Here is a 16,804-nt window from a genome sequence, read left to right on the forward strand (position 1 = left end):
TAACAGGGGGGAAAAGCACCATCTGGATTACATTAAGGTCTGAAAACATTCACTGACACCTAAGAGAGATTAAATTATTTCAGAGGAATATAAGAAATGTTTGAAACTGAACTATCTGCATAACTGTTTCTTTAAAGTGTAGCATTAGAGATTTTGCATTAAATTCTACATATAGAAAATATATATATATAAACTACTGTATACAGATGTTTTCAGACAACTTTCTTCTTTTCATTGTGCAGATCCCTCTGTTGGCCTCTGCTGAACTACACGTGAATAGCTGTTTCACTAATATGCTATGCAACTTCTGTTTGGATAGCAACAGAAGGTCAAGTATCGCCAGTCACTTCAAGCATTTTAAAAATGCAGAAATCAAGGGAAAAAATCCAAACTGAATATGGATCAAATCAGAGGACAACTCTGAGTGACAAAGGAAGCCTCAAACACAGAAAACCTTAAAATGGTTTGCCACTTCTAGCAAGAAGTCAAGAAGCATTTCAACTATGAAACTAGAATATTTCAACTATTAAAGTGAAAAGCAAGAAGAGGCAAATGACCATCTGATTAGGGTGTAAAACTGTACAGCACAGTGTTGTGAGAAGTCAAGCTGAGTTAGATACAGTTCTAGCAGTGCATATAATATGCTCCAATAGAGACCAGAATGCAATAAAATTCAGGTAGGTGTTAAAAAAAGAGCATGTTCTGTAATTTACTTTAGTGAAGATACACAAACACAAGCATTAACATGCATGAGATCTGAAAAAAAAATGTAGAATTAAAAGTCATCTAGAATTATCATGAAAATTTACATTGAGCTTCAAAACATTGAGTACATTGAGCTTCAAAAAAGACAACAATCTTCAAATGAGATCAATCTTGTGGTTTCAGAGACCTTTTAGTGTGGATCAGCCTCTGATGATATGCTATTACCTGGTATGATTGCCACCTCTTATTTCTGAGCTGATAGACATCATCAGCTGAACATGTCATATAAAGAATAAATGAACAGCAGGATGCCAAGAAGACAGCAGGGTAAAGGAAGGGGTGGTAAAAAAAGAAAAGGTAGGAGTGGATTGAACTAATATTTAAGACATTTTGGGAAAATCTCACATGCCTTTTTTGGTGGTATTGTCTCTGAATTCTTGTATTTTATACATGCTCTAAAGTACTATGTACATTATGTCCCAAAATTAATTGTAAATTCTTCTTCTGAGTAGACATGTATCAGATAATTGTTAAATTTTTGTATCCCAAATTTATTATGTTTTTAAGAATCAAGAATTCATAGATTTATGACATTATAATAATTTCAGCAGTAAAACTTGAAGTTTTTATAGTTTCTGAAAATGTTTATTTGCATATGCAATCAGTTTTAAGTGAGAAGTCCATTTGTAACAACTGAAGTCATTCTTTTACCTACAGTAAGTAAAAGAAAAGGTGTGAAACAGGAAGATATGATACATGTAAATGTGTGACTTTCCCTAATTAATCACCCAAAGACTGAGACTTGAAACAAAAGACATAAGTATATGTAAGAAACGGAAAGTCAGTAGAAAAATACCTCAAGGAATTTTCATAAAGTTTTCTAATAAAATTTAACAAGACACTTTAAGGCATTCACCACTTTTTTTTTTTTTTAATGCAAAGGAGGGTGGCTTTTTTGGTTTGGTTTATGGTCATTGGATCTTTTTTTTCTCCTAAATTATTCCAAATTCTGGAAAAATCTTACTTGTTTTATTCAATTCTGTCAATAGTACCCTTTCTTTATTTTATAATTTATCCTGCATTTAAGTGACTAACAAATTAACAAGTCATCAGCTACACAGAGTCTCTTCCAAGTGATCAATCTGTGCCAAAGTTGACATTAGACAAGCACTGATACAAAATAACAGACAGAATAGGAAAACCTAGAAACTTTGACATTTCATTTAGCTGATGCTGATGACATCTCAAGGTATTAATTTATCTAGAGCTTGGAGGAGCACAAAGAGGATTAGTGGCTTTATTTCCATTTACAGTAATCGAGTCTAAAGACAAAGGTGATTTTATATTTAATCATCTTCCACACACACATTAAATTGCTTATCACATTAAAATGCCATCTCATACAACTGCATTGCACACCTGGATAGTTCTGAAGTAATATCCTAAAAAACAATCACCATGCCAAAGCCTATACCCCCATATGGCTTTCCATGCTTAAGATATTGTGAAGACTATGCATTTAAATTCCTTATGGCATACTTCAGTGAAGAAAAATTAAATATATTCATGTCCACCTTAAATCAGACAGTGTCCCTGTTGAAATTATTTTCAAATAGTCCAGAATTTCCCTTAAACTACTGAAGTGGTTCAGGGAAAACCTACCCTCACTTGAAAGAAATATTCTAATGAAATAAATTATAAACCCTGACTTGGAGCTAAAAGTTTTGTTCAGCATTAATACCTATGAAATTATATGCATGGTTTATATCCATCTTTTGGACTGCACCTTGAAGAGGATACCTCAGGTTCCGTGTTTGGTGTATGTAGCTTATTTAACACTGCATCTTTTAAGATGTTTTTTTGAAAAAAAAACCCAAACAAACATAAACCAAAATAAATCAAACCAATAAACAAACAAACAAAAAACCCAAAACAAAAGAGAACGCCCTCCCAAAAAGACAAGAAGAAGTGTTTCCTTCTAACTTGCGTAGCCTTACTCAGTTCTGAAACTTATATAATACCCTAGAGTTAAAATTCAGAACACTCAAGTTACAATGCATTTCTGACAAGCTACTACAATTCTGAATAGACATCAACAGTATCAAGGAAGTTTTTTTGTTTGCCAAAGAGAAAAACACCCTTCATTTATTAACCTACTATTGGCTGCTCAAAAGACTGTATAAGTAGAGTACCACTTTAGACAGACTCTTGCCCAATAACCTGTCATTGAAATAAAACCAGCCTCAACCTATTAAAAACCAAGAATTGTCTTCCACAATTTTTACTTTCATCTTTGAATTTGTTGAATATTTGAGGCAGAAATACCTACCTCATCTCAAGTTCCAACCTTATCATTATAAATACGACACAGTCAGCTCGGCCAAATATTACTTACTTGGAAGCAGATATGGATCACGTTTGCTTTGTAAGTATGCTTTTTCCTAGACAGTATATTGTTAACTGAGATCAGATATTACAATAAGATTAAGCAGAGGACTCATTCATATCCCCTCAAACCTGATCTAGGCAGATTGAGATACAGAATTCTGAGACATAAGAACGATTAAAATCTCAAATAGTTTGTAGTAAAAGCTCCGAAGAGGTACTCTTTTTTACAGCGTAAAGGAGTTATCTCCTTTTGAAGAAATCATTATTGGCAGACTAATCTGGGAATAATTTTCTCAGTGGGAAAACAGTTTTTAATTAAATAGTGCTTGTTAACATTTTGTGACCCAGACATAAAATGTAATCAATGCACAAAGATATTCCCTCCTTTAAAAACTCTGCAAATTTACTCTCTTGCTAGCAACCCTAAGTGAAAAAACTCCAGAACTTATCAACAATAATGCTAAGATATCACTATAAAAAGAGATCAAATATTTTTTTCAGATAGGAACCTTACCTTCCTTTCTCAACGAGCAGCAGGACATCTATTCTCTCTCCATTTTGCATCACACTGCTGGTTGCTGAAAACAAAACACATACACATTCATATTACCCTCACAGACATATATTTATAGACAAACACACACATGCATGCACATACAGACTGACATGTTTTTTTCAAAGTGATCTCCAGTGGCAAAAGGAGCATGGAATTCCTAAACTCTGCAAATAAAGAATACTGCTGATAATAGAAAAAAAAAAAACCTCCACAAAATACCACACCACATTTACATTTAAAAGAAAAAGTAACACAAAACATTATCAAGAAAATATAAACATACTTTTTAATGTGAAAACATGCTACAGTGTTTTATTATACCCAACTTGTAAATACAAGTTGTAGAAGACATAATGATTCAGAAGTAAGCTGGATTTTGGAATCCATTTACTTTTTGCACCTTAATGGCTGCACATATTTACAATAAGACATTGCAAGTTATCTGTTTAGCATGAAGATCAGTGCCACCCTTCTTTATGTTGCCTTATGTTATCCCTGCTAAAAAAAGCAGCCTGTAAAACACCTACATTGTACATAACACATTAAATACATCTGGATAGCTTTCAGTTGCACTGATTAAAAACTATACCATGCACTAAATTAAAACCAGTAAATTAAATATAACCTGCTTACTAATTTGAAATTCTGAAAACTTAATTTCTCAAAGTGTGTGTCATATATAATCCACACCTTATTTCAACTAATTCCCAGAGAGAGTCAAGTCCTAAATAGCAATGAAAACCAATAACACAATGCATGTTATATGCTGTTTTTGTATCACACAGACTCCTAGCCTCACCTATATTTACTGAGTCAAATATCAAGAAGTTAAGTTACTACACTTTCACAAATGATTCATTAGTTTTCAAATTTAATTTACACAAATTAGTATTAATAGTGGAGCAGATATATTCTGAAGAAAGCAGAAATCAAAGAAAAGAGTATGGATATATAATATTTCCAAGAAATACAACTAATATTAAAAACCCCAAGCAAAACAAATTCTCAACTGAAAGTCAAAAGTGTGTCATTTTTATACATGAGATATAATATACACAGATTTTGAATGCTCTTATGATTCTGGCAGAGGCAATTACAGTTGCATCATCAAAAAAATATCAGGAACAGTTCTCCTTATGCCTGATCTTTTAATTCTGAATTAGGATCAAAAGTATTCACAAGTTAAAGAAACCTAGAAGCATAAAAACACTCCTGATTAAAAACCACCTTCATGGTGTTATTTACACCAAATATAAGGTGGCAGTAAATAAACAGTAGAAAACCCAATGGCATTTAGGCAAGCTCCTGCAAAACAGTCCACAATCTGTCAGCATTTATAAAGAGTATCATCAATAAAGAGCTAAATTATCTTCTCTATGTTACTTTATTATAAACCTCAAATTATATGTATTTTTCTATGTAACATATTGCCTTGTTCAATATAAAAACAAGTAGGGCAGATATGCTTAAAAGTGGGTTCAGAGCATAATTACAAACAATTATATAAAATTGGTGATAGAAGACCATTTGCACAAATATTCTTATCTCTCCATATCGTGATATTGAGCAAATATTTTTACTATAGGAGAAGAAGTCTATTAGTCTTTGAAACAGTTTTCCAAGAGAACTATAATTTTCCACTATGTTTGAGTATTTTAAAACTAGACCTGTCAATCATCTCAAGAATGTGTTCTGCAGTGAATATTTCTGCCCTGTCAAAAATATGAGACAATAATCCCAAAAGGTTGTATATTATTATTCAATTCTGTACTCTTGTAAGAAAGATACTGCTGCAACTGGAACAAAAACTGTCATCATTCATTTTAAAGCTGTGAAAAATTTCTCTGGCATGTGCCAAAAAGTACGAAAAAAAAAAACCCAAGACAGAAATTAACCAGCCCCATATTTAGATAAGAATTGGAAGAACATCTGACTCGTAAAGGAATAGTTACTGAGCTCCCCAATATTTATTACTTATAAATGTAATAAAAATGTCCTTAACGGTGAATTAATCCCACAGAATATTTTCTGAATACTAGATGATCTTACTTAGTTCTTGCAATCTCCTTAGATATATGGAATCTTCTTCAGCATCCTCCATTTCAAGACAAAAATAAAGGCTCGACTTCTCTATAGCAAACCAGCCTTTTCTCCACTGATCCAGGTTATGGCAATCTTTGTAGTACAGCTGCCCAATAAGGTCACAGTCTCGCTCCAACAATGATTCAGCCACCGGGGGAACAAAATGCTACCAAAGAAAATGGGGTGAGTCAGATGAAGAAAAAACCCTCTGCCCCTAAAAAACAAAATCAAAATATTGCAAATCTACAGGATTCTAGGAAGAAGGTCACAATAAAAAGATAAACAAAACTTTGAGATATAAAACCCACATTCATAATCCAATAGATACACTAAATTTCAAATATAAAATCAAACTTAACATTTTTTCCATTCATGCTCTACAATTCAAAAATTGTTGCTTTTAAATTACCATTGATTTAATTAGTAATTTGAGTCTTAACATTTGGAATAGTATAAAATATGGCATCACTTTATGAATTCTATTTCAGCAAATAAATTTAATAGAATTGCAACCATAAAAAACTTAGCTGAAATATACTCATAGAGTACATGACTTTATACTGGAGCATGTTTAATATATTCTTAAGATCAGCATTAAAATGCTGCTTAAATTCCTTTCACATATTATTTTATTATCTTGTTTCAAACATTAAATCACAAAAGTTATTTCTTCCTGCTGCTCAAGAAACCTTTACATGCAGGAGAGATCAGTATTCATCAATAATGGCTTCTCAAAGATTTTAAGCTAACAATGGCACTTTATTATTTCTGCCAAGGATCCTGGCCTAACTGAAAAAGATAATTATCAGTATTACCTTAGCTATTGCTGAAGTCCATTTTCTTTGTGAATGTGTAGTTTCAGCTCCAAACAGAAAAACACGTTCTGACAGTAAGTATATTTCAAATGTAAAGATGTCCCTAAAGCAAGTAAGAGAAGAAACAAAGATGTATTTAGTTTCCAAAAGAGTAGACATACGAGTGTCTTATTTCACTATTTTTTCATTCTTTCATATGTATGGAATGGAATCCATCTACATTTCTCCTCCAATATTACAAGTACAGCCTAGCTAATAATGAAGCACTTTAAAATACAACAGGATCAAAGTACTTTGCAGGTCAATAACACATGTTTAGAGGCTATGGTGTAATAGTTTTTTTGAATAATTCCAAAATGCATAAAAATGTTTACATATCATCATTAAAAATGCATAGGGAATTTTTTGCTTTTGCAAGCTCATGTTATTTGATCAAGCACATTTTTGTGATGCATTCAGAAGATTTTTTTTCTATTTTTAATATAAGCTGAACAACAATATAACAACTTATTGAATGGGAAGCTGAAAACAAGTTGAATTGTTGGTTCATAGGGACTTTTAGATGTCATTTGGTCTAATCTCCTGCTCAAAGAGGTGTTATCACAATGAGAAGCCTTGAAAACACTCATAGATGGAGAGTATTATTCTTGTCACCAACCTGTTCCTGCCCTCCACCTGCCCTTTAACTGAAGAGGCTTTTCCTGTCAGCCTGAATCTGCTGGAGTGAAAGGCATGGTCACTGTATCACCTGCCATCACTAAGAAGAGTAGGAATACTTTGAAGTTGCTGTAGCTCAAGAAATGCATAAAAGTTTTCTTAAGGGAGGTTCCTGGGTATTTTTCCTTTTAAAAATTATACCCCTATTTAAGCAGATGAGCCCTATTTGTTCAATTTTTAATGGACAAATAAGAAGAAAGCGCAAACCAGTTTAAATTGGTGTGGAATCTGGAGAGCAAATATTGTGCTGAAGTTGGGGTCGGTCACTCTTTAACTTACAAATTCTGGTTCACCAATTTATAGTATGATTTTGTCTGTGACCTCTCATTAGATGCCAAATGGACGGAGTACTCTTTTTCCTTTCAATGCTGAAGACTGAGATTTGTCTAAAAGTGGAGAACTGAGCATGAGTCACTTCTATAATTTTCAATTGCCACATTGAAAATTATATAAACACTTAGATCTGACTAAAAGAATAGGCATTTTTAAGGACCAGCTGTTTCACTACATGAAATACCAGATCTAAATAAAATTTCTCATAAAATTCCTCAATCACAGATCAAGCACAACAGGAAGTTAATTATTATATTAGTGAAGTACTCAGCCAACATGGTTTTTAATTTAGTTATTACCCTAGATGGAACCATTTGGAAAAGCAACAAGCAATAGGTTAGATTTGAAGATGGAAGAAAAAAGTGATTTTTTCTCTTTATCATAGAGGTACTGCAGAATAGCGAAGGTCACTTCTCTGTATTTGATAGCATATTGATAGCATATTGAGACATCACCATGTTTCAGGATTTCTCTCCCCTGTAGTAGTCTAAGTCCTTCACTCCCATTATCTTTTTCAGAAGTCTACTGAATAGACTATGCTTTCTTTGCATACAATTTTGTTTTGTAACTAAAAGCATTACAGTATCATACTATAGAAAGTTATTTTTATTTTAGGTGCATGTACACAGGTTCAAAAATAAAAGAAAGTGTTATGGAGTCTATTATATAAATATAAAGCATATTGCACAAATGTTGCACTAAAGAAATTGAGTATCATTGGAATCAGATTTAGGTCACTCTCCATGTGATGTTTTTCATGAACAAATGGGATGTGAGAGAGTTATAAAAGAAAAAACAAGACCTCCCACCCCATCAGAAAAAAAAGCTGGTTTCTTCCAATTAAAAATGTTCATCAGTTACACTATTATTCTCAGCTACAGAGCAATGAAAGGAATTCAAAAACCAATACCTCTGTGACCAAATCCAGAAGCACTGTGGAGAGCTCTTGTCTGCTGCATTAGAAGGAAGAAGCAATGCAAGAATTTTGGCTTGGGGCAGAGGTCAATCCCAGAAAGAAAAATGAGTATTAATTGTTCAATTTATCATCATGGAACCTTTCAAGCACTGAGAATATGCATTGCAGATTTTAAAATACACAGATGTATCTAATTTAAGCTGTCTTTTTAAATTACTCTAATATTTTCATTGTATCACTATAAAAAATCCTTAAATATCACATAGCACTAATGTCTTGAAGCCAAATAAAACCAGCTTTTTTTCTAAATTGCCTATTTAAAATTCAAGAAAAAATCAACAGTTTGTTTACTGAAATACAAATTCAGGAGCTTACCCTCTATTTAAAAAGAAGTCTGACTTGTGCACTACAAGACAGATAACTTCATTGATGTCAATCATACCATTAGGAGTGGTAGTTTTATCATTTTCATAGTAGCTCAGAAAGCCACTTTCCAAAGTGCACCATCTCTTGTTGCAATCTGTGATTAAAGAAATAATAGAAAGGTCAGATTTCCTTAAGTTTTGGGGTTTTTTTTAAATAAGTAGCTTTCTGTTTCCAAGAGCCTCATAGCAGCCACACACAAGATGGAGAAAAAAGTCTGCAGAGCACCTTCAATAAATCATTTGGTATATTTAATTACAACTAAATGTTTACTTCCTCTTATGACCTCAAATATGAATACAACACACGACATAGCATAGTAATATCTATTTGCTACTGAAAATAATCATGAATTAATTCTAGATAATGTCTACCTCTTAGAACAAAATCTGATGTGCATCCGTTTCCACTACTGCAGAATGAATCCTAAAAGAAAATACTCTTTTAATTTTCCATAGTCTAAAAATTACTATACAGCTGGCAAAGTACTTCTGAGAATTTGGTAAAACAGATCTGGCAAAAAAAATCCACAAAACACAAACCAAAAAACCACCTGTAATTTGCAAATACTAACTATGTTATCTGATATTTCATCCAATTGCTTTTTCTTTTGTTTTCTATATGGTTTATATTAATTTCATAAATATTTTAGTACTATTTATTAATATTTCTTTGTATCATGCTATTTGCTATCTAGTACTATCTAGATACTGTATAAATACACATGTTAAGTACTAAAATAAACATAAGATAAATGGCTTGATAACGTATAAGCTTATGGGAGGTGAGCACCAAATTTTAAGGTTTTGAATGTTCAGGGTTTTTGTCCCCCAGCTTTCCCTCCCCCCATCTTCCAAAACCTATTCTACAAAACAGCTCACTACTTCAATATTCATTAAACTATTAAACTCTCAAGGACAATTTTGCAATAGTGAGGCTTTTTAAAGGGTTCCATAAAACCTTTTACACCAGAAACAAAAGCAAAATCAAACTCAAGCCCCTAAATCTCTAAGCTTTACTTTTTGATCCACTACATCAGAATAGCACCAACATTTGAGCTTTCTTCCTGCTGATATCAACAGCTGTTAATTAACAACAACTCTCCTCAAAATGCACGCACCCCTGCTGAAAACACTGATGCCGCTATAATGAGCGGTACACACAGAGTTGGCTCTCTCCTGTACTGAGACACACATAATGAAAAACAAGGCTGTATTTCCAGGTGTTCCACCTGGTTGGTATAAAACATTGGTTAATTCACAGCACTGAATGATTCCTTCAGAGTCCTTTTACCGTTAGGGCCAAGTCTACAAAGGGGTAACAATTTCTTGTGACAATAAGCAAGCACTTAAATTTTCAGCCCTCGGTGCTGAAGGCAAGGCTGTCAACTGCCTCAGAGATTCCTAACACTGCAGAAGAACTTAATTCTAATGATTAAACAGCTTCGCGGGATTCTGAGTTGGAGCCCTATCCACACACAGCATTAAAAAACTAACAAACAAACAAACAAAAGCCCCCAAATTTGTCTAAATGCTGTGAAAGAATGGTGCTCCCTTTTTGGCCTGCAGAGGCCCCAGTTAGTTCACAGCAAGTCAGAACTGCTTCAACAGGACTTCTTTTCTTCTAGAACTAGATAGTTAGGTCAGATTTTTCAGGTAACATGATCTTATTTTAATATCTACAGGCAGAGGAGGGAACCAACATTTTGTCCCACATCTCAGTACGCTAACCCTCAAATTACTTCTTAAAGAGAGTAAGAAGGAAAAATAATATTTACACTTACAGTAATTTGAAATATGAGTATTACTTCATATTAGTGAGATTTAGAAACAGTTCTGGATGTAATGAAAGAAGAGAAAAAGAAAGATTATATATTTTATGTTTTGAATAGCAAGTACTTCTGTCATACTGCTTCTTAAACATGGCAGAGATTGATTAGAGTCCTAAGGCAAGAGTAGTTTCTCTCAAAGCTGCAGGGGTTTTTGTTGTTTTTTAAAGGATGTCATTACATCTCCCTCCCTTGTTCCATTTGTCTCCTTGAACTGCAAATGGTCAGGAAACCTATCTTCCTATGTATCTCTAAAGAGCCCATCCCAGAAACACCAGTCCTGACAAACCCATGGGTAATTCAACATCAATACAAAAACAAAGCAAACAAATGCCCACACCCAAAAAAGCAAACAATAGAACGTCTACAATCTTCAAGACACAATCACAGTTTCAGAGAACAAAACCTGAGCTGACAGAAATCTGGTTCCTTTCCATTTATTATATCTTCTCTCAAGTAGTAATTGCAATGCTAAGCAACAGACTATAAACTTTCAAAGCAGCTTCATTTCTGTCCAATAAAGACTTGAAATGGAAGACAATCAAAATTTCTTGCCTGAGGGCTTTCCTCATAAATTTTAAGACATCCTACTAACAATGCTCAGTCAAAGTGCATCTCCCCTGAAAAGGACTACAGAAGTCATTCTGTGAGTACTTTCAGCCAAATCTTCCATCTATACAGGTATTTACAAATATGCCACTTCTAATATGCCATTGTGTCGGAAGAGATTGCCTTATATCTGCTCTCCACTTGGCTAAGCACTGCTGTCTGGGGTTTTTTATAAACTTCTTTATGTATATATACAGATAGCCACAGCATGGAAGATCAGGCCTGAACTTGGAGCAAGTAGTAAGGAGGTTTGTAGTTATTACATTGTTTCCCAAATAAGCTCAGAGCAATTTCAGAGCAATCCCAGATAAAGTCCTATCCAGCAGCAGTCCTCTGTCAAAACAGGCATGTTTGTTAAGAACTGCAAAGATGCTAAGAAATGCATGTGATCAGGCATTAGTTCAGTTATCACCCAATGCTTTTAAGAATTTGGAGCCACACTAATATATAGATTCTTCAAAAGCATATTTAAACAGGAGTTCTATGCTTTAGTACGCTTTTAATGTCCACTAAGAATCTTAAAGGCATATGCCATGAGAATACGGACATAATCATACAAAAATATGTACACACCAGTGCAGGATGCTGTGTAAGGATTTTAGAAGCAATAAATTCAATAATAAATCACCACAGATTTTAAAAATTTGTATTATTTGTTTAGGTGGAAGAAAAATACAGGCAGGCAAATGGGAAGAAAAAGGGGAAAATTATCTGATAACACCCTATCTCAGAAAAAAAAAAAAATAGGAAACTGATATGCACAGGAGGCCATGTATATCTACTGTGATATACATGCATTATCACCCCATAAAGCTCAAGTTGTCATAGAGTCATTGTAGATGCTCATTTCTACTTGGAGGGTTTTGTAAATTTGTGAGTTTGAGAAATACCGTACTAAAAATTCAGTGCTACTTGTAAATGATTTCTGTAATAGAATCATTTAGATGAAAATTAATTCTTGGCACTAATCTAAATATAATTAAAGCTAGAATTGTTTCTGTTTGTTTTTTATTTATCAATTACAGTGTTAACTGAACAATTTTTCAGAAGTTCAGTTTTCTTCCTCTGTCAACTACTGAATGAAGAGATCAAGACAAACAGTATTTTCTTTATCTGAAAGAGGTCTACTGAATCAAAAGAAGACATTTCTTATCAAAGACATTTTATCTCAAAAAAAGTAATGCAAGAAGTTAAAAAGAATAAAATTAATCTAAATCATACATATTCATGTGTTATTCAAATACATAAATTAAAAGTTAAATACCTTCTTTTAATTTCTTCTCTGTAGGAAGCTTAGCCACATTAGAAGAAACTTTGTACAAGAATTCACAAAGAAAGGTGGAATGTGAAGAATCTTCAGAGAAGCCACTTTCAAAACAAGGATCATAGTTTGGGAAATCTATTCAAAGACAAAGGAGTAAAACACATACAGATCTTCAGTTATATCAGTTAATGCAGGTCTGCAAATATGTGGTTGCTCTGCAGTATCTTTACTACAACACTGATAAAACTTACTGGTTTTATTTTTATAATTAGAAAGCATATTCATTTAAGAAAACTGGTTCACATTTGTTACAATGTCGCCACTGTCAACCACTGCTGGCCAAGGTAATATAAAATACCGTTTTCTGATGTACCAAACTTCGATTTTCATCCCTTGTGTAACATACTTCAACAGGAGATTGTTTCCTCTTGAGGGCTTATGTAGAGTTTACCAACAACTCTGGCAGCAGACAAACAATAATTCTGGGAATAATCATCAACATACACTGATCTCCCCTTCCATAAGGATAAGAACATGATGGTGCTGCCTTGGCTGGAGGGCCAAAAGTAGGAAAGACAGGACTAAGACAAGCAGACTTCTCTCTCTGTAACCTTAGGACCACTTGAGACCATAGGCAACAAAAAAACCACCCTATATACATGTCTGCACCTGACTGAACTTAACATCCTGTGATCCAGTGCATGGCACTGGCCTGAGCAGTACTCTGGCAGAAGTTAAGACACTGTGTTTGCCCTTGGAAGCCTTAATTCATTCCTGTGTTTCCCACTAATCCTTTTTTTTTTCTTCAGCCTATGCAGTGTCACTTTGCAGAGTGACACAAGCCAATGGAAAGTTGATCCAGGACTACATCCACATAGTCTTTTTGTCTTTTTCCAGTGCAGATCTGCATGTGAACTTTCAGCCCCTGATGGTTTCAGATACTGTCCAGTGCTCTTAAAAGAAAAGCTCAGTAGCACCCATGCACCTCAATATATTTACTGTAAAGAGCAGCTTTGTGTTTCCAAGACCCTCATAGCAGCCACACACTGCAAACAGAATTGTTCACTTCCAAGCCAAAGCTTATCATATGCTCCAAGCTGCAAGAGAAGCTGTGATGGGAAAAAGAGGTTTCTGGATAGATCATACTGCAAGTTCAAGAGGTGAGTTTTATTTTGGGAGGAGAGTTTGTGAAAAAACAGCTAGGTCTGTGTGCAATAAGGGTAGATATCAATTTACATATTCTTTAAAGAAAGGAAAAAGTGCTAGATGAATTCTTTAGACATATGTTAAATTTATGTACCCATTTTTTTTTCTCAAGGTAAAAGTCTGATAATATTAGCAGAGAATATGATGTTTTTTTCCTGTGCTATAATTAAGGGTATGAGATATATGACTTATCATGATGTAGTCTAAGTCCTAAGCATGATGTCTGAGCAAAACAGCAAACCTGCACACAATTAAAATTGGGCACTAATAAAATACAGTTAATGCTATCACAACTGCCCTTCTGATATACCACTATTCTTCAAAGCAAAGCCAATTCTGCTTCTGAATTATTTCCTTCTCTTTTTCAGAATAAAAAATTAGATCAAAAGAAAGAAATGCATCATACCTGAGAACTTATTATGGTACAGGAATTCCATCTGCAGTCTTTGTCCAGCTTTCTTGGCCAGTAAGTAAGGGGTGCTGTAAACAGGGTCTCCAGTGGCACACATAGCATCAGCCCCACTGAAGAGCAACATCAGAGTTTCAAGCACATCTTGCTTGACTACAGCAGCACACAAGGCCTTATAACAGAGAGGGGAAACAGGAATTCTCTTTAAATTAGAAAGTTACTGGTGAGACATATATGCAATGTAGATGGAAATCCTTTCAACTCTGATACAGCTAGGCCATAAACATTGAGAAGTATCAGAAACCACGAAGTATGGTCTAAATCTTGAAAAATTCAGCAACAAAAATATCCCAAAATGTCACCCCAAACCCAGCAAAATGTTGCTTTCACAAATTCCACTTAGGAAGGATAACATGAGTAAATACAGTTGGAGGGGAACCTTGCTGTATATTTACATCAAACTACTGAAGAAAAAACTCTTACTATTTCAGACCTCAGAAGATCAACAAAAGAGATGTGATTAGATTCTTAAACTCCATTCCTAGGACACATATTGAAATTCCTAGGTAGATTTTTAGAAACTACCATCAGTCAATAAGGCAAACTACTCTTTTTATCAAGATGTATTATTAAGATATATTAAGATTAAAATATATTAGGATTTTTTTACTCTTTTTATTAAGCTGTATCTTGATACTTGTTCATCTTCCTTGAAATGGAAACATCTCACCACATCCTAAATCATGAGTCTCCTTTTTTTTGTATACACAAACATGATAAACTTACTTTTTTTCTTCTACAAGATTAAAACCTTAAAACCAAAAATAGCTCACAATTACAGCAACCATTAAAATTTCTATGATTTAATATTTATTTCAGTTATTTAGTCAAAGATTGACTTTTTCTTAAATGATTAAAGCAGAAGTCAGTCAAAATAGGAAGATTATTCCTACAAAATTTAGCTGTTCTAATAAACACATAAGCACCCAGGAGGCACAAGATAACAGAGAAGACAGTTCAGTAGAAGTTCTAGAATTACTTGGCAATGACTGCCTTATTACATAATTTCATGTCTCTATAGAGAATTTGGTAACTTTTCCCAGTATTCAAATTATTATTTGACATACATCCTTCCCCACAAAAAACAAACCCAACAATCTTTGTATATTCTTTGAGACAATTTGAGTCATGTAATTGAGTGCATTAAATTGCAAAATGCATTAAAACTCTTCTGTATTTATTAACCCTGAAAAATCACAACTCAAACCATCAGATCTTAGAATTCAGTCAAATGCACATCAAACTTTAGAGTGACTCTGATAACTTTACAACTCTAAAGAATTTTTTATTTTTGTAAAAGTAGAGAACACAAATTTTCAATCATTAATTTCAGCTTTTTAATTTCCAATAAGCTACAAGCGTCTATGTAAGTGTGTATGAGCTATTTTCACCGTTGATAACAATGAATTATCTACTGTATTTGAATGTTAGATGTCAGACAAACATATAGGAAGTAATCTAAAGAAGTGAAGTGGAAATTTGCATCCCTAGACTACAGTTACATTAAAATAAAGATCCATATTTTGATGGTTAAGGAAAACATAGGAAGAACTACAATAACCTTCTTCAAATAAACTAACAGGAAAAACAAACTAGGTAGTCATGCAATGACTCCCGCCAAGGCTCCTAAATAACCCTTATTCAACTGTGTCAGAATGTCACTCAGGACACTGAACTAATTTCCCACCAGTTTAACAAGATGACCAAATTGCACACAGATACAATATAATCCAAAACGCAATAAGGGCTTAATCATGCTCTATTACCTTATTCAACTGTTCCTTGGTTTTGTAGTGGAAAGGTGTTTTCCTGAATTTTCCCTCTTTATATTTTTGTGTAATGAATGCTATTCTTTTTTCTGCAGGGTCATCAATATGTAATTCTTCACCTGGAGGAAGATTTCCAGCCCAGAAACTGTTTGCCCTCTTATTTCCAATGATGATGAAGAGCTGAATGAGATGCAGGGAATAAATTAGCAAAACAGTATGAAGGACATGAAGCTAGTCCCAAACACTTGTCAGCTGCTAAAAGTTGAAAAATAAAGTTATTAAAGAAAAGAAAATTTCCTTCAGGAGTCAGAAGCATCTCTCAGTCACTGCCTATGGTCATCTACAAATGAATAATAAAGCCTGCAGTTATCATTTACCATCAACAGCAGCTAAGCTTTACAAGGCTAATCAGTTATAACACTTTATTATATATCAGAAAACATTAGTTAAAGTTCACAGAAGAATAGCATGTGTTTTAAAGAAAACACTGATGGCTCCAACCCTTTCTATCAGGACCACTTTTTACCACCACCACTTTTTACCATCCCAAGCACCTAAGCTGGTAGTGACAAGTTTCCTCTCTTTTCCCCTTTCTTCAACATGAGAACTATCCAAAAGCATTTTATTTCTTTTTCCCCCCAAAATATTGGATACTTGGAGAAATACTAAGAGAAATTGTACATTTTGTTAGCAAAACAAGTTAATATTTGGAATTACAGAGGTA

The 16,804-nt window shown here is 33.8% G+C and overlaps 1 protein-coding gene across 2 annotated transcripts in view; it reads right to left on the reverse strand.

The window, feature by feature from the left end:
* Positions 1–16,804, reverse strand: part of ARAP2 (ArfGAP with RhoGAP domain, ankyrin repeat and PH domain 2) — a 110,069-nt gene that overhangs the window by 39,137 nt on the left and 54,128 nt on the right. For both annotated transcript variants that reach the window (XM_068188843.1, XM_068188844.1), the window contains exons 12-18: positions 16,078–16,260; positions 14,249–14,423; positions 12,637–12,771; positions 8,888–9,032; positions 6,547–6,649; positions 5,699–5,897; positions 3,608–3,671 (exon numbers count right to left, since the gene is read on the reverse strand). In XM_068188843.1, the coding sequence (XP_068044944.1) occupies positions 3,608–3,671; positions 5,699–5,897; positions 6,547–6,649; positions 8,888–9,032; positions 12,637–12,771; positions 14,249–14,423; positions 16,078–16,260 (1,004 nt within the window). The remainder of the gene's footprint in view (positions 1–3,607; positions 3,672–5,698; positions 5,898–6,546; positions 6,650–8,887; positions 9,033–12,636; positions 12,772–14,248; positions 14,424–16,077; positions 16,261–16,804) is intronic.

This window comes from Anomalospiza imberbis, chromosome 4, assembly GCF_031753505.1.
Source record: "Anomalospiza imberbis isolate Cuckoo-Finch-1a 21T00152 chromosome 4, ASM3175350v1, whole genome shotgun sequence".
NCBI classification, from domain to species: domain Eukaryota; kingdom Metazoa; phylum Chordata; class Aves; order Passeriformes; family Viduidae; genus Anomalospiza; species Anomalospiza imberbis.